Genomic DNA, 23,336 nt, shown 5'->3' with positions numbered 1-23,336 from the left:
CATGATTACATATGTCATTATGAAAAACGAACCTAGTTACATATTTCAACAAGGCCAAAGCACTCCCTTTATTGACGTATGAGAGAAATCTACTAAAAGATAATCGAAGTAGTTGGGGGTGTATGTCCATCATCAAAGGACAATCCATCCACTAATGGTGTAAAACATAGCAATAAGATGCTAATCAGGCAAATTGGATGCAACCCTCACCTTTCATATGGAGTGGAATTAAAACCAGAAGAAAAGCAAAGTAGATTGGAACTTGGGACTTTATAATGAAACAAAATGTTCAAAATTCAATGTCTATAAATGAAGCACGAGAAGTGAAGACAAAAAAAAAAACTTTGGAACCAAAACCCACTAGTTTCAGGAGCTTTCATAATGATTTATCAGATATAAAAACATTTCCAAGATATGACTTAGATGCCTACATATCTTCATTTATGAACACTATTGATTTCAGATAGCATCAGATGTGCTCTAGCCATGAAAATTGGTGGAGAGGCTAAGGCACATGAGATCTCCAATACCCAGAAAGGGTTTGGGCAGATTCTAAACAGTGTGGGAGATATTAAAATAATTAATATTTTTAATGAAGTCCCTAAATCTAAACTTAGGGAAAATAAAATATTAATGTGAATTAATATAAAATTGTGTTAGAATGGTTCAAAAGTCAAGCCAAATCTAATCTTAGCCGTTGATTAGGGACTTAATCTCAGCCGTTGATTTGTCAACGAGAAATGTATAAGAGGAGGCTTGAGGATCACTTGGAGAACACACTGAGGGAGACCAGTCAATTCAATTTTTGGAGCGAGGTTAGCTGAGAAATTGAACCAGTGGTCTGGTGAGTTGTCAAGAGGCAACAAGTATGGAACAGAGAGACGGGATCAGCCACTAGAGATCAGCATTGATGCAGGAGAGGCAGACGCAGAGGCAGCAAGAGACTCTGTAATCATTAACTGGGCCGCGTGGGTGACACAGAGAGGGCCAAGGCTGACGCAATCAAGCAGGGGCTCACGTAGAGGGTCTGAGAGCCACACAAAGGTCAGTCGGATTGACGCTGGGATTGGGAGAAGTGCTGGAGAATTTTTTTCTCTTTGTGGGTAAGCTAGTTTGGCACCCTACTGCACCGATACTCCCACATTGGGTTTTTCCGGGGACTGTTGTCCAAAATAACTATGTCAATGTGTTGATTCTTGTGCGTATGTTTATTTTTGTATTACGGTTTGATATCTGCAGCAGTACTTATTTTAATGTTTATTGAAGTAATTTCATGAATAGCTTATTGTGGAATAAGTAGGAAAAATAAATTAGTTACTGTAGTGATAGAATTTTCACATGGTATCAGAGCGAGTAATCAAAGACAGGAAGGGAAGATCAGGTATGGGTCGAAACCACGATGAAGAGGCAAACACGTCAGGGAACTCACACAGACTTTCAGAAGATTTCACAAGAGAAAGAGATTTTGAACTCTCTATGTTAGCTTCCAGGCTGGATGAAGAAGTATCGTGTATGACTAGTGCTGCATCATCAGAAGTATGGTATATACACAGTGGAGCCTCATGGCATATGACGGAATCAGGGAGTGTTTTTCAGAATATCGAGAAGAGAAGATGAACTTTTAGATCACCATGGGGAACAAGGCAAAGTGTACTCCAGTATGGAAGGGTACCATAGTCTTTCATACAGAATCGAGAGAACGGTTCCATGCTACAAATGTGCTACATGTACTAGGATTGGGGATGAACTTACTTTGCGTGTCACAACTACAAGGCAAGGGCTATGACGTCTACTTCATAAAGGAGAAGGTATGCGTCAAAAACCCGAGCTAAAAAAAGAGAGTGCAAATCGGGATGAAAAGTAATCGGTTGTATAGATTACATACAACTAGAATCAACAATGGCACTAATAGGCAGTCATGGAGACAAGGACTTGAATGAACTATGGCACAGAAGAATGGGTCACTTGCACCATGGAGCTCTGAGAATTCTCAAGAGCATTGTAACAAGAGTTCCGGATTTGAGTAAGGAACGAGATGATGTATGCAAGGGATGTGCTCTACGAAAGTATGCCAAGGCAGCATTTCCTAGGAGCAAACATAGGGACAAGAGTGTACTAGGATTGATACACTCAGATATCTGCGGACCTATGTTGTCAAAGCTCTCAGTGGTGCCGAGTATTTCCTTACCTTCATTGATGACCACTCAAGGAAAATTTGGATTTATTTTTTGAAAACCAAGGATGAGTTTTTTGTCGATTCAAGGAGTTCAAGGCTCTGGTAGAGAATCTGACTAGGAAGAAAATAAAAGTTTTGCACTCAGATAATGGTGGAGAATATGTCGATAAGGACTTCACTGATTTTTGCGCTAAGGAGGGCATCAGAAGAGACTGGACAGCTCCCTACAATCCGGAGCAGAATGGGGTAGCAGAAAGAAAGAACAGAACTATTGTAGAAGCGGCTAGGGCCATGATGTATGATCAGGATATGCCATAATTCTTGTGGGCGGAAGCATGCAACACAGCAGACTATGTTCAGAACAGAACTCCTCATCGGGCATTGGGCAAGATTACTCCAGAGAAAGTCTACACAAAGAAGACACCTAAAGTCAGTCATTTCAGGATATTTGGGAGTTTAGCATATTGCCGCATACATGAAGAAAAGAGGAAGAAGCTGGATCAGACTGCGGAAAATGGATATCTGGTGGGATATAGAGAGAACGCTAAGGAATACAGAATCTATCTTCCAGGGAGAAGGAAGGTAGTAGTACGATGAGATGTAAAGTTCATGGAGGACAGGGCTTTCAGAAGATCTTGCGAGATGCCTTTCGAGGAGCAGTCGAAAGAGGAGCCGTTGGCTAAGCCTCTTCAACCAATGGAAGCAAAGAATTCTTCCTCAGAATAGGAAGATTCTCAAGATGAGGAGGAGGAGCGAACAGAAGCACCTGCTAGCAGAGGAAGAACTAGCAAGGAACTTCGTCAGATTTTGCGAGATGCAAAGGACTTCATCAGTGCACCAAGAAACAATAAGAGGGAGCGAAAACAGCCAGATAGATATCAGGGATTAGTAGCTCAGGATGGGGAGCCTGTCAATTTCAAAGACGCAGCTCAACATCAGGTTTGGCTAGATACGATAGAGGAATACAACTCCTTAATAGTAAACTATGTCTGGGAGGTGGTGCCAAGGCCTCAAGACAAATCAGTGGTAGGTTCAAGATGGATCTACAAGATCAAATACGCTGCAGACGGCAGTGTTGAGAAATACAAGGCCAGGTTTGTCGCTAAGGGATATGCTCAAAAAGAAGGGATTGATTATGAGGAGACCTTCGCCCCGGTAGCCAAGTATACATCTATTAGGACCGTGATATCTCTTGTAGCCCAGATGGGATGGGATATCCATCAGATGGATGTCAAAATGGCATTTCTGAATGGGGTAATAGAAGAGGAGGTATACATTGAACAACCAGAGGGCTGTGAAACTCATGAGAAGAAGTCTCATGTATGCATATTGAAGAAAGCCTTGTATGGGCTGAAACAGGCACCGGGAGCATGGTATGGTCGAATAGATGGCTACTTGCAAAAGATGGGATTTGTGAAGAGTGACGCGGATCCGAATCTCTACTATCTAATTGTAGAGAACGAGCTACGAATCTTAGTAGTGTATGTGGATGATCTCTTTCTGACAAGACCATCCAGACTCATTAGGGACTGCAAGAAGAATCTAGCCACAGAATTCGATATGAAGGACTTGGGACGAATGCACTACCTCCTAGGGTTGGAAGTTTAGCAGAAGAAGGGAGAAATCTTCCTTGGGCAAGGGAGGTATGCTACAAAATCCTGAAAAGATTCAGGATGCAGGACTGTAGACCTATGGCTACGCCAATGATCACCAACTGGAAGAAGATTGATGCATCAGAAGACAAGGATGTCGATCCCACCCTATACAGGCAACTCATAGGGTCCATGATGTATCTGGTCAATACCAAGGCAGACATTTGCTACGCTATAAACACCCTCAGTCAGTTCATGGTGGAACTAAAGAGGGCACACTGGGCAACAACCAAACACATTCTCAGATATTTACAAGGAACAGTCGATTATGGGCTCTATACACTAAAGGTAAGGATATCAGTTTGAGTGGATTTTCTGATGCAGATTGGGCAGGAAGTTCAATGGATCAGAAAAGTACCTCTGGGTACTGTTTCAACTTTAGATCAGGAATGACCTCCTGGTGCAGTAGGAAACAAGAATCTGTGGCTCTAAGCTCGTCTGAGGCAGAATATATGGCAGCAAGCACAGCTTAGTGCGAGGCCATATGGCTTAGAAAACTGCTGGTGAACCTATTCAGAAAAAATATGGAGGCGACCAGGATCATGTGTGACAACCAAAGTTGCATCAAGCTATTTGAGAATCCAATCTTTCATGATAGGTCGAAGCATATTGATATCCAGTGTCGCTTTTTCAGAGACTATGTCCAACGAGGAGTTGTACAATTGAGCTACACTCCTAAAGGAGAACAAGTGGCGGATATCCTCGCCAAGGCCCTTGGAAGGACAAAGTTTGACAATTCAAGGAAAATATAGGGATGGTAAAGAACTCGTTTCAGAAGCATAAATGGGATTGATAGCAGCACGGATGCAGAGGGAGTTGCAGTGTTGGGAGAAAGGACCAGCAGCAGCACTGATGCAGAGGGAGTTGTCGTACAGATGCAATAGTGGCAGTGGTAGAGCCATGGGCAGCAATACAGGATGCAGCAGTACAGGATGCAGCAGTACAAGATGCAGCAGTGCAGAGGATGATGGGCAGCAGGCCTAGTAACAGCACAGGGACCTATGCCGGATGATCAAGGTGATGCTCAGTGAGGAGTATTGCTAGAGCACAGTCCTCGCTAAGAGGGAGTGTTGATTTGAGGTAGCATCGGATGTGCTCTAGCCACGAAAATTGGTGGAGAGGCTAAGGCACATGAGATCTCCGATACCCAGACAGGGTTTGGGCAGATTCTAAACAGTTTGGAAGATATTAAAATAACTAATATTTTTAATGAAGTCCCTAAGTCTAAACTTAGGGAAAATAAAAAATTAATGTGAATTAATACAAAACTGTGTTAGAATGGTCCAAAAATCATGGATCAAGCCAAATCTAATCTTAGCCGTTGATTAGGGACTTAATCTCGGTAGTTGATTTGTCAACGAGAAAAGTATAAGAAGAAGCTTGAGGGTCACTTGGAGAACACACTGAGGGAGACCAGTCAGTTCAATTTTTGGAGCAGGGTTAGCTGAGAAATTGAACCAATGGTCTGGTGAGCAATCACGAGGCAGCAAGTACAGAACAGAGAGACGAGATCAACCACTAGAGATCAGCACTGAGGCAGACGCAGAGGCAACAGGAGACTACGCAGTCATTAACTGGGCCTGCGTGGGTGACGCAGAGAGGGCCAGGGCCGACATAGTCAAGCAGGGGCTGACGTAGAGAGTCTGAGAGCCACGCAGAGGTCAGTCGGGTTGACGCTGGGATTGGGAGAAGTGATGGAGAATTTTTTTCTCTCGTGAATTTTTTTTCTTTGGCACCCTGTTGTATTGAAGAATTGCTGAATAATAAAAACCTCCCTTGCTGCACCAGTTTTCCCACATTGGGTTTTTCCGGGGACTGTTGTCCAAAATAACTATGTCAATGTGTTGATTCTTGGGTATATGTTTATTTCTGTATTACGGTGTGATATCTGCAGTAGTATTTATTTTAATGTTTATTGAAGTAATTTCATAAATAACTTATTGTGGAATAAGTAGGAAAAATAAATCAGTTGCAGCAGTGATAGAAATTTCACAAACACCTTGTCCCAAAAAGCAAAGCTGTCCTGAACTTGAAATGAAATTGTTTAAACAAAAATTGGAATACAGTACAAAGATGTAGTTTGCATTGCTTGCCTGCTCAAGAACAGAATTCACATCTCTACTTCTCTCAACTGTGTCACGCCTTATCCTCCTAGCCAGCCTTACATCAGCATCTGTACCCATGACAACAAAATTAGATTGAAAGATAAAGAAATAAATCATGAAGAACTAAGCCACAAATGTGAATATGCAACACCTATGTAACATTGACAATCCAGTTCTAATAAAAATTCTTCCCAGAATAAGAAATCATCTAGAATCATCAAAAGAACTACTTGGAAGTTTGGCTGAACCAAGAGATAGGACATCATCAAAAAGAAAATAAAACAAAAGGAACGAAAATTGAAGATAAAATGTAAAGCATGAAGCATTTTCTCCAAATATATCGTATGTACTGCACAGGTTAGGGATATGTTTAATTAGAAGGGATTTCAAAGAAAACCAAAAATCAAATGGCAGACAACAATCAAACAGCATGAAAATGTAATACATATTCCTTAAACGCATTGAAGGGTACAAAGCAAGGTAAAAATTTCGCATATAAAGATCTGCAAGATTCACATAATCGTCATACTAAATCTAACTTCTAAAATGGTCTTGTTGGCTTGGAAAATATGATATTATTGAACAAAATAGCAGAAAAATCTGAGAATCCATGCATAAAATGCCATAAGAAATTGATTCTAAACAAAATCATAGGGAAAGACTAAAAAACAAGAAATAATAACCTGTGTCAACAAAGATCTTCATGTTCATCATTTCCCGGACGCGAGGATCATGAAATACTAAAATTCCCTCTAAAATAATGACATCTGATGGATTCACCTGATAAGCATAAACAATAAGTCAACAAAAAAGTTTCAAAAATTTATACCACATTTATCTGGAAAATATAAATTCAAAACAGTAAACCCTGTCAAATAAGTTTCATAGGCGTTACAGTAATAAAAATAAAATATTTTTTCCACCAGTCATTTCTCTGGTCCTTTCGCTGTGAACTAACAATTTCCCTCTATTTTTCCATTGGTTAGGTAGTAACAAATCACATCCCATATTTCTCCACAGTTACAGGGATGACTTATTTCAACCGTAAAAATTTGGTTAACCTTCAAGAACTTTAAAATGAAGCCATCACCAAACAACAAATCTCCAAATAGATATTAGCAATAGCATTCTCATAATTTATATTTATAGAATATTGGTCAGCTCCTGAAAATCTGTAGATTTTACTCCCATCCACATTTCCATTCTGAATCATAGGCACTCAAAAGATTAGCATAAACTCTTTACAAGATGTTAATATTGATAAAATATTATCAAGGGTCCCCCATACTGTTCTTTTGGTTTATTTGATAAGAAAAATTATGCCAGTTTTTTAAAATAGGGATGAAAGTATTGACAAACAAAACAATCCTTCACAATGTTTGACCTTGTAATCAAGAATATGCATAAAGTGTTAAATTCTTTTAAACCAGATCTGATTTACTTTACTTCATCAATTTATTAAAACCACAAAATATTTATCTCAAATATTTCTAAAATCGCCGATAAAATAAACACACTGGTATATTAACTCAAAAAATAAAATGCAATGGAAATAAAATGGAGAGATCAATCACACTCCAACAGCAAAATTTGTATCCAACAAAATCTTCCTTCATATTATTAAACTCCACAAAATTTTCGGTTAGAACCACAGAGAATATATAGAAAAAATACAACTGTTGGGAACCAGGAAACTTGGCCCCACTAGGAAAATTGGCCCCTGAAAATTGACCCTCCTGAAGAAAGTTGAAACTTGGCCCTGGAGAATTAGACCTGTCTCACCAGCAAATAGACCCCCTTTCTTTTCACCTCTTACAGCCCCTGCACACTGGAAAAAATCAGCCTCTCTAGATATCTTGGCCTCCACAATTTGGCCCTCTTCTTCAGCAACTTGGCCTCTCTCTTTCCTGAACTCAGCCTCCCTGAATTTCTCCCGAAATTCCCTACTGCACTTTTCTTCACTTCTCTTCAATCTAGTCAAGCCTCTCGCTCTAGAGACAATTGCCTCCTCCACACCTGTGTGTCTTCACCTATCCCTTAAGCTTATTTTATAATTTCATTAAGCCCAAATTCGTAACCCTAATCTCCTAAGTGATCAATGGCTAGGATTAAATCCTAAGCCTCACTTAAGATCAACAGTTGAGATTATATCTAAGTCACTTAAATAATTTTACGATTTATCCTTAGAACTTTGGCCTAATAGCCCAAAATAATTAATTAGATTAACTATTGTACTTTTCCCAACTTAACATTAAGAAATAAATCATAATATCACTTACCCCACCAAGCAAGCAATCAAATATCTTCTACATGCTAAGACCAAGCAAATGTAGAAGACCTTCCGAGGTTACAAAATCAATATGCAATAGCAGTTCAGAGGAATATTTACTAAAAATATGTCCATAACCTCTTGTCTCTATGTGGAAAAACACATAGGTTTGTTAATTATTCAATCCCATCTTGTTTTCTACTAGCTTACACTGAACTCCTATCTATTATTACTAGAAGAGGAAGCCCCATAGTCCCTATTACCTACCCCTTAAATAGCATGAGGATTTGATCCAGTTGAAGACCCTACCCATGTAGCCTGCATTCGGAAAATGTTGGCTTTTAAAGTTTTAAGCCAATATGTTGCTGCATTGGAGGCATATTTGTTCAATGACCATCAACTCTTGCATTTTCATTTCATTTGGAGGATTGCTATGATGCCTATTTTGGCATTTGTTATTTTTGTTGAGGCATCATGGGAGGTTTCACTCACATATCCATGCCATGCCTTGTGACACTAGATTGATGGAGCATATGATGAATTGACTACATTTGATCATTGCCTATGCATCTACATGAAGAGCGCTTGATAGTTGCAAGGTTGATTTGACATTTGATGGCATTCACACTTGCCTTTGCACATAATTCTAGAGTCCTCTCCTTCACCCATGGTTTTGAGATGGATGATGGTATTGGCAGATTGCTTTATCATTTTGAGCAAGTATTTGTACTATATTGATGATGGACCATTTGTTTTAATGAATCGCTACAATATTGCACACTTCTCTACAGCCTATGTCACACAGTTCATCGAACTTCAACCTTGAGGTTCGAAATTCGGCGAACCATAAAAAAAAATTGAGGTTCAATGAACCTCATCTATCCTCATGGTCATTGATGAAGTCCACAGCTAAAGCTCATAATATTGTCTCAAAGCTCAAGCTCATAATCTATCCTTGCAGTTTCCAAACCATGCTAACATTTTGGATGTTTATTGATGCTGATTTCTTACTATTTTATGTTACATTTCATTTTAAAGTTAATATAAAAAATATATATAGATGAACCTAATGGCGAATCTCATCCAAACCTCATTAAAAAAAAAGTGAATTAAAATTGAACCTAATCATTGTTAAATTTTCAACAATTGTTCTATGCGGCAACTATTACTTCAACAATATCCAATAGCATCCAATTTAACAATTTCCACTTCTTCAATTAACCAATGATAGTAGAGCAATAGTAGATAGAACAATTATACAAATGCACAATGAAAGACAGCCAAGAGACAAGAGACACAATATTTGGTCAATGACCAGGGAAAACCCCCACAAGGGAGAAACCCTTTGCAATTCTTCTCCTATTAGATTGTCTTCAAATGTTCAGCAAAGAGTACATTATCCAAGAGTCAAAGTCAAGCTTTGACTAGCCAATATCCAATATCCAATATCCAAGAATGATAATATGTCAAGCAACTATCCAAATCAGAGACAAAAGAGAGAGATGAAGTCAACAATAGTCAAATCTGATCCTTCTGCAAATCTGTCCCAGCCAACAGCAACAAAGTCAGCCCTAACCAGTCAATAGTCAAGGGTCAAAACAGTCCTCTAGAAACTCAGTCAAAGTCAGTCAAGCTTGGCCTCAAATGCTGGTCAAATTCAACCCAAAACAGTCCCAAAACAGCCAGCCAAACTCAGTCAAAGTCTGCACTTGCTTCTATGGCCAAGCCAGCGGTCAGCCTTAAAGTCAACACTAGTCAGTGTGCCCAGATTTCCTCAATCTTTGTGCCCTCCAATGCGGCCTAGAGAAACAGAGATATTCCACCCAAAAACGCAGTCAAATATGGTCAAACAGTCCTTGGTCAACACCCAGAAACAGTCCTGCAATTCAACCCAATCAAAAATTGACTTCTGTCCTTCGCACATGTGAGAGATACCCTGCAATTCTGAGTTGTATGAACCAATAGAATGAGGAGAGAGAAGATATGTTGTGAGTTGATGAGGTGCCAAATGAGGAGGACTCAACTTGTATTTATATGCAACTTGAGGGGTGCCATCTTATCCTTGAGATGTGTCATTTGACCCAAGGTCGACCTTGACAATTTTGTACTTGTGGGCTTGACCTCAAAAATCCACTTTTTCTTATCCGAATTGAGTGCTTCAAAAGTCAATTTTGGTCCTCTCTAAAAGAGGAATTCAATGCAATGGTTGGATTTTGTCACTACGCTGCCAAATTAACACTCCCTCTCAAAATGGGAAAAATTCCAACTAAATCATGTGATCATCATATGTATCACGTCATGTACATCCCTGCCCAACTCTACTTGTCTATGCTCATCTCATGTTGAACATTCTCGAATCTAAAGAAGGAGAATTGCTGCAAGGGAGCTCCAGCTACCACCCTGTCTTTATCACCATCAGGGAGACTCTACTACCACCCGGAATCATTATCATCATAACCATCATCATCATTGACATCATCATCAGGGAGCCATGGTTGCCACCTAGAACCAAAGACAATGGGTGAGATCAACCTACCCCAAAGCATAGGGATCACACTCTATCCCAACGTCCCTAACACTAGGTTGGATCAACTTACTAGAGGTAAGGATCACACTCTACCCTATTGTCCCTGATCATCCATCTTAACCCTAAAGAGTCAAATGGTAAAAGTTAAAACATTTGCATCCACCAACTTGGGCGAGATCCACCTACTACAAGGGGTAGGGATCACACTCTATCCCAAGTCCCTCAACCCATTAGCCAGATGGGAGAGGTTATCCCACAAAGTGGGCAAGATGCTAACTGGGGCATACTCTGACTAGGGGAGATCCTAAGTTCAACATCCTATTGGTCAGAGATCTCTCATCCCCAAGAGCCCTATAGTTCCATTCCTCACTTTGGGAGCTCAACCAGGGGGGAAGAGCATTGCCCAGTGTTCTTGAACAGCCAGGACCCTTATTTGAAAGGGTCATCTCAAACAGTCCAAGTTGCTCTCTGAAGACCAAGAACTTCCCTTTCGGCAAAGCCTTAGTGAGGATATCAGCTATCTGCTCATCCGTCAAAATCTGGAGGAGTCTCATGGCTCCTCTCTACACCATGGTCTTGGATGTAATGATATCTAATCTCTATATGCTTGTACTTGTCATGGAACACGAGATTCTCTGACAAACGAATCCCACTCTTGTTGTCGCAATAGATGATTGTTGTGTCCAGGACCTGCTCAAATAGCTCTCTAAAGAGCTTCCTCAACCAAACTGCTTCACAACTCACCAGGCTAGCTGCAATATACTCGACCTCAACAGTGATAAGGGCTACATACTTTTGCTTCATGCCCTTCCACGATATTAGGGGCAGATCCCAGACTAAAACAGCATCCTAAGGTACTCTTCCTGTCAACAACACTACCAACCCAATCTGCATCTGTATATCCATGTAGTCTAACATCTCAAGTGGCATATCTCAATCAAAGGTTAATAGTCCCATGTATATATCTCAATACATGCTTGGAAGCAACCCAACGGACATGGTGAGGCTCGGTCATAAACTGACTCAAAGTGTTAACTGCGAAGCATATGTCAAGGCCAGTGTTCACAAGAAACATCAGAGCACCAACCAATTGTCTATACTCAAAGCGGTTTGCTAGGTCTGGTTCAATAGCCTCTCCACACAACTTCTTGAAATTCATCTCCATAGGTGTAGGCGAGGACTTGCACTCAACCATGCCAAATCTCTCTCGCAGTTTCACAACACATTTTCTTTGTGAAAGAAAAATCTTGCCCAACTTTTGCAATACTTCTAGTCCCAAGAAATAGTGCATTAAACCAAGCTCTTTCATTTTGAATTTGGAAGCCAACTCCCTTTTACATTCTAGAATGAGAGGGTTTGCACCTGTCAAGAATAAGTCATCAACATATAATACCAAAATGAGAGGCATACCTTGGATCATTTTGAAGTACAAGTTTTGTTAAAATGGCAACTAGGGCCAAATTCCACTTTAGACAGCTCATTTGATGGAGATAATTATTGCATTGAATTCCTCTTTTCGAGAGGACCAAAATCAACCAAAAGATTTCTAAATTTGGACAAGGAAAAATATGTTTTTCAAGTGAATCCCACACGTGTAAATTGTCAAGGTCAGCCACATCATCATTTAGGCTCATGAAGCCCAATGGACATGTCTTTTGACCCTCAACGACTTGTATAAATAAGGATGACCTCAAACCTCATTTGGCACCTTATCAACTCACACATCCTTCTCTCTCCTCATCTGATTGGTTCATACAACTATTGGGCTAAGTCACGAGACACGTCTCTCAAGGTCACGTGCCCCATATTTCACGTGTCGGACACGAAATACGACCTAAAACGTGTCCAAAATGGTTTTTACCGTGTCCTCCAATCGTGACGTGCATTTTCGACATGGCGAAAACGTGCCCTAACGTTTTTTCCTCTTAGGACATGTGTCCCATGAAAAGTCACTCATAAAGCCCGTGCATGGTTAATTTTTTTGGTGTTTTCGATCATTTTTCGTTGTCGAAGCTCGTTGGAGTTGATGTTGTGTTGGAACTTGGTCATTGTTTGCTCGCTGGAGTCATTGTTGTGTTGTGTTCGTAGTTCCTTGAGTGATTCCCAACTGTCAACTTCACATCGACTTGGGTCCTGGATAATAGTGTTCATGGTTTGGAGCTCGTGGTTTGGGGCTTAAATTTCTTGTTTTGGAGCGCGTGGGGACCAGGTCAACATTTTCTTGTATTTCGTACGTTCATATCGATATAAAGCTACTTCAAAAGTTAAAAATCGTGAATGGCAGCCGAGTCATTTGCTTGTTCTCTAAATATCCATCCACAAACATTTCCCATTTTTTGAAATTTGGTTTTCCTCCTCTTTCTAAAACATGTTCAAGAAAGACTTTGTAGCCTACCTTTTCAATCATTCCTTTTGGTATACAGGCATCAATTAGTACATTGGGCACTCTGATATCATAACTTAGGCCATCGAATTCCCACTCTTCAAAATATTTTCGACTCCCTGCGTATCTCCAAGTTTGACCAATGAAGAAAGCATGCATATATAGCCATTGTATTGTTTTAATTGCAAATTTCAATGGCTACAAAGAGTTGACTTAAGTATATAGGGCTCTATCTAGTTGAGTCTATCTTGCAATTGCCGACATTTTCCAAGATGTGCAACTTGAGTAAGTCAGATTCATATACTAGTCAACAAGAGACGAAAAACTACCAAGAAAGAAAATATCAGTTTGATGTCAAATGTGCAATACACAGAATGCCCTTGTTGAGATCCTTGATTTGGTTCTTAATCTGTTTAAGAAGTTAATAACATGAAGATTCAAGAATGAACATTGAACTATGTGCAATGAACATCATTGACATAGTAAATTTATAAACTAATACTATATTTGAGTAACTTAATATGGATCAAGAATTATATTTCAATATTATATATATATATATATATATATATATAAAACATGTCCCTCGTGTCCTATTTTCGAGGTCGTTATGTCTCGTGTACAATACTCGTATTTACGTGCCCTCTGTGTCTCGTGTCCTCGTGTCCTGTTTCCGGGGTCATTATGTCTCGTGTCAAATACTTGTATTTACGTGGCCTCTGTGTCTCGTGTCCTCGTGTCATGTGACTTAGCTATTGGGCAACTGATTTTTCTCACATGTGTGGCAGAAAGGAGGACGAAAATTACAGGGCCGAAAATCTGAAGTTTTCTGCAGTTTGACCAGGGTTTGACCAACATTGACTTTGACTTTCTGGGCAGCTTTTGACTTCGATTTTCTGGGAGAATCTCTATCTCAGCTAGCCACATTTATTGGCACAAAAACCGAGGTGTTCTGGGCACTTTGACGTGTGTTAACTGCAAGGTTGACTTCAGCTCGACCGAATTTGGCTGTAGATTTCTTGACTGTTTTGGGCTAACTTTGACCAGTAAGAGAGGCATTCCTCTCTCCTTTAAACAAGTTGTTTTGGGGAAGTTTGACCAAATCTTGAATGTTGTTGACTTTCTGGTTAGGGTTGATTTGACTATTGTTGACTGAGGACAGAATTGCAAATTTGACAAGGTTGTTTTAGAAAGTGGTTTTGATCATCTATTGGCAAGTCTATTTTGACTTTATAGTACTCTCTCTCTCTCTTTGTTGAACATTTGATATAATAATAAGAAGAATTGACCAAAGGGTTTTCCCCATCTTGGGGTTTTTTCCCTACCATTAGCCAAATTCTGGTGTTCTCTTGTCTTGGCTTGTCTTCTTCTTTTATTATTCATGTTCTATCTACAGATGTGATGATTAATGTGATTGCTATTGGAAATTGTCATTGGGCTAACTAAAGGACATTGAAGTAATTGTTGCAAGCATAGAACATACCATTTTTATCTAAGATTAACAAATTTGGATCAGCACTGCTTCTTGTAAATCCCAACTTCATCAAGTAATTGTCAATGCGAGCATACCAAGCACGTGGGTGCTTTAATCCATAGAGAGTTTTCTTCAATCAGCATACATGGGTCTTCCTGTCATGAACTTCAAATCCTAGAGGTTGTTCAACATACACTTCGTCTTGAAGCAAACCATGTAAGAAATCAGTGTTCAAATCCATTGGATGAAGAGTCCATCCCTGACTGGCAACAAGGGTAACTATCAAACGGATGGTTGTATATTGAGCCATAGGAGCAAATATGTCATCATAATCTTTTATGGGCAGAAGCATGTAACACAGCAATATATATTCAGAACAGGATTCCTCATAGAGAATTGGGGAAGAAAACGCCAAAAGGAGTCTTCATAGCGAAGAAGCCAGAAGTTAGCCCTTCAGAATTTTTGGCAATATTGCTTATTGCCACGTGGCAGATGATAAATAGACCAAACTGGATCAGACTGCAAAGAAGGGGTTCTTCGTTGGGTATAGTGAAACCTCAAAGGCATGCAAAATCTACATTCCTAGCAATAGGAAAATTGTAGTAAGACGAGACGTGAAGTTCATGGAGGACCAGGATTTCAAGAGATCTCGTGAGATGCTTGTAGGTGATCAAAATCAGTCAACAGAAGCTCCCTTGGTCCAACAGCAGAGGCAACCACAGGGGCATCTAGTGGGACAAGCAGGGGGACAGCACAAGGATCAAGTACTATGACCAGTACCAGTACTTCCTCAGGTGCATGAAGGAGTTCTCAGCAGATGGAGAAGCAGAGACAGGATGAGGAGGAGCTGGCAGAACCTCCCACGACTAGTGGTCGAGCCAGCAGAGAGGTTCATCAGACATTGAGAGATGCAGAGGAGTTTATTGGAACTCCTAGGATGAGCAAAAGACAACGTAGACAGCCTGACAAGTACCAAGCATTTAGTGGCTTAGGTTGCAGAACCTTCCAGCTTTTAGGAAGTCGCACAACATCAGGTATTGGTAGATGCCATGGTAGAAGAGTATAACTCTATCATGATGAATGATGTTTGGGAGGTAGTGCCAAGGCCAGAAGATAGATCAGTTGTAGGTTTTAGATGGATCTATAAGATCAAATATGCGACAGAAGGCAGTGTGGAAAAGTACAAGGCTAGGTTCATGGCAGAGGGATATGCACAAAAAGAAGGTATAGATTATGAGGAGACCTTCGCCCCAGTTGCCAGATACACTTCTATCCAGTCAGTTATATCTGTAACAACTAAGATGAAATGGAAGATTCACCAGATGGACGTCAAGACAGCCTTCTTGAACAGGGTGATAGAGGAAAAAGTGTACATAGAACAGCCAGAGGGCTTTGAGAGTCGTGAAAGGCACACACGTGTGTAGATTGAAGAAATCTCTATACAAACTCAAGCAAACTCTCAAGGCGTGGTATGGTAGGATTGGCAGCTACTTGCAGCAGATGGGATTCATCAAGAGTGATGCAAATCCCAACCTTTACTATTTGATGGTAGAGGGTGAGCCACTCATTCTAGTTTTGTATGTGGATGATCTCTTTTTGACAGGGTCATCAAGGCTCATAGAGGACTGCAAGAGAAACCTGGTAGCAGAATTTGACATGAAGGATTTGGTTTGATGCACTATTTCCTAGAATTGGAAGTGTGGCAGAAGGATGGGGAGATCTTCCTTGGGCAAGGAAGATACGCTACAAATATTCTAAAGAGGTTCAGAATGCAAGATTGCAGACCCATGTCTACGCCCATGATCACCAACTGGAAGAAGATAGATGCATTAGATGACAAGGATGTTGACCCCACCTTGTATAGACAACTTATTGGGTCTCTCATGTATTTGGTCAACACTAGGCCAAATATCTGCTTCACAATCAATACCCTTAGTCAATTCATGGTAGAGCCGAAGAGGGTACATTGGGCAACAGCGAGGCATATTCTGAGGTATGTTCGCAGCACAGTCGAGTATGGGTTGAAATATACTCGAGGGGATGACATCAAACTTTGTGGGTACACAGATGCAGATTGGGCAGGCAGTTCAGTGGACAAGAAAAGTACCTCTGGATACTGCTTCAGTGTTGGATCAGGGATGGTTTCTTGGTGTAGCAGGAAGCAAAATTCAGTAGCACTAAGCTTTACAGAAGCAGAGTATATGGCAGCTAGCACAGCTACATGCAAAGCTATATGGCTTTGAAAGGTGCTAGTAAGCTTGTTCAAGCAGAGGATGGAGGCGACCAGTGTCGATTGTGATAATCAAAGTTGTATAAAGCTCTATGAGAATCTAGTGTTTCATGACAAGTAGAAGCACATCAATGTTCGGTGTTACTTCATCAGAGATTGTGTACAATGTGGAGCAATCCAGCTACATTATGTTCCCACAGAGCAGGTTGCAGATATACTCACGAAAGCTCTAGGGAGAGTTAAGTTCGTATATTTTAGAGAACAAATGGGTATGGTGGAGAACCCATTTCAATAAGCAGGGACAAGCAATTTTGGATGCTTTTCAGTTGCAAATGTTGCAATTGCACCAGCAACAGATGAGAGGGAGTTGCAGTGCAGATACAGTGTTGGCAGCAGTATGGCAGTGTCAGTAGCAACACAGATGCAGCCTATATCAAAGTTCGGCAATAGTTGGTGGACAGTATGGCCAGACATCAGCAGCATGACAGGAGATGATGCAGAGACAAGGTGTGCAATAGCACTAATACAGATTCCTCGCTAAGAGGGAGTGTTAGTTTTTGTAACATCGGATGTGTTCTAGCCACGAAATTTGGTGGAGAGGCTAGAATACATGAGATCTCCAAAACCCAAAAATTGTTTCTAGAAATTCCACCTAGAAGTGTCTCAATTAGATTATTAACCGATTTTTAAATATTTCTTAAGTCTAAACTTAGGGAATATGGTTAACTAATCAGTATTAATTGAAATAAGGTGAGAATCATCTAGAAACTCACACGGATCGATCCAGAGATAATCTTATCCATTGATTAAGTTTTAATCTTGGTCGTTGGTGCTCCAACAGTGGATTATAAGAGGAAGTAGACATGGTGATGGAAAATACACTAGTGGAGATACTCAGTTGCCTAGGCAATTCGATTTTCTCAGTAGCAGCAAAGAAGATAGAGCCAGACGTCGAGTAGAAGGTGGTAGAGGAGCGCAGCGGCATTCCGAGAAGAGGATTTCCAGTCCCCAGAAGAGGCAAAGTGAGGAAGGGAGAAATTTGCGGAGGCAATTTCAGAGGAAGAAAATAGTTGTGGGGTGAGAGAAAATTCTCACGATATTTTTGTCAGTATTTTCCTCAAATTAAATTGCCAGCTGGGCATCTAAATTATTGTACTCAAGATTATTGTTGAAGATTAATAATAAAACCCTCATCTGTTGCACCGGTTTTCCCAAGTTGAGTTTTTCCGGGGACAATTGTCCAAAAATAACTATGTCAAATTCTTATGTGTGTGCTAGAATTTCTCAATTTCCAGTATTTAATTTTCCGCAGTATTTTTATGGTGAAAATTGCAGTTGTGATTTTATTCGTTGTTTGTCGTAGCAAATAAACTACATAATTAACTTTTCAGTTAGATGAATAATTTCCAGTAGCTGCAATAGATAAAATTTCACAAACCCTAGCACCCCATCTCCCTAGAAAGCGATAAGACTAGCACTCCATTCTTCTATTTCATATTTCTCTCTGGGATTACCTTTCTTTATCTATTTCATTCACTACTATGTCAGCATAGTTGATCAACACCGAGAACGATCCTATGTCTACTAGTACATGGATGCTTGTAATGATGCTTTAGCAAATTATAAAATTGTTCATGTTATTCTCTATCTAGAGATACAAAAAAAATCATTTTTTTATCGTGGTCATGCTCAAGCTTTTAAAGTTGGAAGAATTTATCCGAGATACAGACTGATATTTACTCAGTTGAACTCTTAGCTTGAATGTAAATTGTGTGTGTATAAATAGATAGTTTTTCTCTTACAAAAAGAAAAAAGAAAAACAATAATAGTTATCTCTATCATAATCCCACATCAATAAAGTACTATCAAGCATGTCAAAAGTGCCTTACATGTAGGGAAGCCATAGTCGGGGCAATACATTGATATCTATACAGTTTTGCAGCTTAATTTTCTGATGATAAATAAAATGCAAAAACAGTAATTTTATGAAGAAAAAGATTATGTATCATATTTTTATTTCCATATTTTGACTAACCATATTCACTTGGCATAGTAAACAAGAAGAAAATACCTTGCGAAAGGCATCTGTACTACGACGATGATGCTTGAAATCATAAATAGGAATACGCACAGATTCACCCTGCTTCAATTGATTGATACAGTCAAGAAGTTGTTCAGTGTCAAAGGCATCTGCAAATACAAACATGAACTATCAGAGATATCGTGATGTTACAATGAATAAAAGCCCTGTCAACAATTTAAAGTTGCAACTAGAAAACACATTTAACACATCCAATATCACCATTTATATTTAACTCAAAAGTATAGGATAGCTATGTAGCTAGCAGATAATCCATTTGCCACCTCTCTTTAATCTCACAAACACAAACCTTTGAGAAAAAAGTGTTGTTTTACCCCCAAGTAGAAATTTCAAAGCTCTATGATTTCATCAATTTAACATCTACACATATATTCCATATACCATCCAAGAGTAAAATATATGTGAACCAATGTTATGAATGTAATAAACACATAATTATTACATTAGGTAATAAAATCAAATACAGGTAGTAACGTTTGTAATGATCATTGTAATCACACATTTAAACCCCAAGCTATATTTATGCAATAAAATTGTCATATTCAATATGACAATGTATTTTCAAGATTTCAGGTGCACAGTTCAAATCCACCTAGGTGAGGCACACTAGTCTACACCGATGGGTTTACTAGGGATGCCATCAATAAATGTGAAAAAGCTAATGAGAACAAAGAAGCACAATCAAAATCTCTGGGCAGGTTGCAGCCTAAAACTATGGAAATTTTGAAGAGAAGTGGCACCAAAAGTTTTAAAAAGATAAATAAGGGAGCCTATGAAGGGAATACGGTTCAAGAGTTTGGAACTGCAGATGAGAAGAAAATTTCTAACAGAAATTGAAATGACTGATTGCATTAGAGCCAAATAATAACATATGCAATATAGTTTCCCAACGACAATAAAAAATAAGTCAAATGAAGAATGTATTCCACAGCAATTCAAAGATGCAGAAGTCCTCTCTTACGCCTGATTTCACCAAGCACATTGAATCCCTGAATCTCTCCATCCCTTATTTTGTTTTACAGAGAGCCCGAGAATGAATCAATTTGCAGTTGAAGTGGTAGCAAACGTCTCAAGAACAACTAATACTGTTAAGAATGAGGTTAACAGGGGTATGATTGCAATGAAATCCATTCAAATCTTTACTGGTCATGACACTCTTTTTGTAGGAGACACCTGGAAAACTAAAACTAAAAAATGCTTTACTGTCCGCTGGTTTAGGAAAACATTTGGTACAAGATGCTACTATTCATTGACTCACTTTGGTTGACATTCATTGGACACTAATAAAATTATCTTATCTATCAAGGAAAGTTGTCATAGTGGCACCAAAAAATGATACTAGTGCAACACATGGATACCTGGAAGTATTCACAATCTACATGCCATGTATGAATCCCTTAAAAAGTGTACAAAGAGGGATAGATCAGGGGCTCAAAAGTTTGCACTTGTTTCTTACCCAAATGCAATGTTATGTGAGCAGGCAGCTTGCATGGCTAGCAATCTCCATGGTCCTTACAATGAGTCCTTGTTGAAAGTGACAACAGCATGTGGGAGTCAAGGGTGGCCTGTTCAAACTTCAAACCAACGTTTTGACCTTAATACCAAACATACTTTTGTGTCTAATCTTCCAAAATCAAATAGTATGTTTGATTAAGATGTTTTGGTTGGAAGAGAAGCAACTCTCTAAGCAATATATCAAGTCTTCTGATAGGTTTCAAGCCAAAAGAAGATGAGCAATTAAATTCCATTGTGGATACAGAAACAAAAGATCTACATGATGAGTTTAATGCTGAAGATGACCTCATTCCATAGTCACCAGGTTCGAGTTCGAGTTCGAGTTCGAGGACCATGAAATTCGAATAAAGTTCGACAACTCAAATTTTGTCAATAAAATTCGACATATAGAAATTCGAAAAAAAAAATGTATATTAAAGATAGATATATCATATGCATATGAGAAATGGTATGGAGTGAATTTTATCATGATTATCCTTATAATCAGACTATTAAATGCTTAATATCAAATTTTATATCAGAATAGATCAATTTTTCAATAGCTGCACTCACCAATTGTTAGCTCAAAACCAAATATCAGACCTTTATGACTGCTGCAACCACAGTTTGTTAGCCCACATACACATGCCAATAACAGATCAGCCTTATAGAGAAATAACTAGCAGAGCTAGGGAATGAAAATTTGGAGATTTGACCACAAAAAAGTGATGTTTAATGCTTGATACTTGGTGACCAACCCTTGCAAGGTCTGAAAAATGCCGAATTTCCCTTGAAAAACGCCGAATATGTTCGTTTTCCCTTGAAAAACGCCGAATTTCGAATTTAATGCTTCAAATTCGGCGTATCTGGTGACTAAGCAGGCTCATTCAAGGTTGTGAGCGAAAAACATACGAAACAATTATAAAATTATTTTGTGAGGATGCTGACTTTTGTCATTCAATGAAACATGATCCATTGGTGTGAGGAATTCCAAATTATACTGTTAACAAGGTATTACATAACATTATAAATGGAAATCAAAGGCAACCATTACTTAAAAGTGGAATCAATTGACCAATAGACAGATATCACCTTGAAGATGATCAGTGGATTGTTGAAATTAATGGAACAGTAATTTCTGATTTGAGGAAAAATTGTAACTGTAACAAAAAACTAAAGCAATTGTAATCTATCATGTCAAGACAAATAACAACGCTTAAGCCTTAGAGGACAAATAGTTTTGAGGGCAGCAGCAGTGTTATGTGTTACCCACCAAAGTGGGTGACCCCATAGGAGAAATGTTTTCTCCCTGCATCTCTTCTAGCCGGCCAACCAGCAGCCCCTGCAGCCACTACTAGTTGAAGGCAATGTGCTATTCATATCTCTGCCACCTGCATCAGTCTTATGACTTTTCACTCATCTCACATGAGCACATGAATGAAGGTGGGCTTCCGATAATTTATTCATTTTGCAATCATGTGATTATGCTTGTTTGTATTTAGGCATTTGGCATGGATTATGGGGTGACCTGGAAGGAGGGGTTTTGACTATGATCTTGTTCCGTCACCTTAAATGAGCGGTTAAACTTCAATATTAGTCCAATGGGACCTCCCCTAATGGCCCAATAGGTATAGGACGAGCACTACTTGGGAAGCCCTGACTGAAATGGCATATTCCATCTATCCCTATTCCATACTTACCACTTTCTACCTTACATTACAAGCCCTATAATCCACCTCCATTCTCTGGGGGTTTAATTTACCATTGGTTCTCTAGGATTTGGCACTCATACTTGGGTACGGACAAAACTTGGCCCTAGGAGGTTGATGCAGGTAAAAGAAAAAGAAAATGCATATATTGGCCACAAGAAAAATAAAATGCAAAAGATGGTTGGGAGATACACATTCGCACATGGGAAAAAGCCTATAGTGAGCTCTACCTTGCCCCTTATGGTCATCACCCGATTCCTGAGCACCATATTGCTCCTATACATCATGAAAAGAACCCTTGCATGTCCCAACCCCAACAGGCAATGAGTTGCCTGATCATTTAAGGGGTAATACAACTATTATACATGTCACAAAGCAAGCTCTAACCCTATGAGCTACGAGTAGTATTACAAAGAAAAGTCAAGAATAAGTAAAAGGCACACAAGAGGGGTGAAAAATCAAAGGCTGGGTTGGTAGCTCATGCATCCATGATTGCTCCGTCTTCACATCTATACAAGGATGTGGATGCCCATCATGTTGGTCCCTTTGATCATGGCACTTAGCCATGAAGTCTTCTCCCCTCTGTTACCATCACTTTTCACATAACACATATTGACTAAGTGGTGGATTGAGGAAATGGCACTTCCTCTTGGGGGTTGAAAACACTTAATAGGTTTGTCCTTTAGCCATTCCTACCTAGGGAGGCAACACCATTGCAAGTTCAAAGCCCCAAATTTGGAAGGGAATCCTTGTTTGAAGTGTCAAGTAGCCCATTACTTTCAAGATTGGTTCACTTACATGCAAAAGTGATTTTTGTACCTAACGACTTGTTGCTTTCACTAGACTTTTTGATGTGATCTTTGGGTGGTTCCACATCTGGGACCTGGCCACCTTAAATGGTACCAACATTTCAAAGAGGTATATTGGCAACCATAGGTGAGGCATTGAGAGCCATGGGACTCCAAGCAACAACAGAGTATCACATACACCCTTTAGGCACCTCCTGAAGCTAAAACATCCTACCACTATTCCTTGCATTTGATGACTTTTGGGATGATGCACCTGGAACCAGCAAGCCCCCAAGACGACCCTAACGCTCTAAAAGGGATGGCAATTAATCCAAGGCCAAAATGACGATGGTCTCACACCTTGAGACAGGGGAGGGCTAGCACCGCCTTATAAAATCTCAACGTTGGAGCAGAGATGGGCACCTTGC

At 39.6% G+C, this 23,336-nt stretch overlaps 1 protein-coding gene across 4 annotated transcripts in view; it reads right to left on the bottom strand.

The window, feature by feature from the left end:
* LOC149239889 (uridine/cytidine kinase UKL1, chloroplastic-like) overlaps nucleotides 1-23,336 on the bottom strand; it is a 277,768-nt gene that overhangs the window by 105,651 nt on the left and 148,781 nt on the right. For all 4 annotated transcript variants that reach the window (XM_089373570.1, XM_089373571.1, XM_089373573.1 and 1 more), the window contains 3 exons: nucleotides 18,888-19,006; nucleotides 6,617-6,713; nucleotides 5,922-6,001 (listed from right to left, as the gene is read on the bottom strand). In XM_089373570.1, coding sequence (XP_089229696.1) covers nucleotides 5,922-6,001; nucleotides 6,617-6,713; nucleotides 18,888-19,006 — 296 coding nt within the window. The remainder of the gene's footprint in view (nucleotides 1-5,921; nucleotides 6,002-6,616; nucleotides 6,714-18,887; nucleotides 19,007-23,336) is intronic.

The sequence above is a fragment of the Pinus tabuliformis genome, chromosome 8 (assembly GCF_031772625.1).
Source record: "Pinus tabuliformis cultivar Carrire ecotype Pingquan chromosome 8, CPIR1, whole genome shotgun sequence".
Taxonomy (NCBI): Eukaryota; Viridiplantae; Streptophyta; class Pinopsida; order Pinales; family Pinaceae; genus Pinus; species Pinus tabuliformis.
The sequence above is the reverse complement of the archived record's forward strand: the minus strand, read 5'-3'. Positions and strand labels throughout refer to the sequence as shown.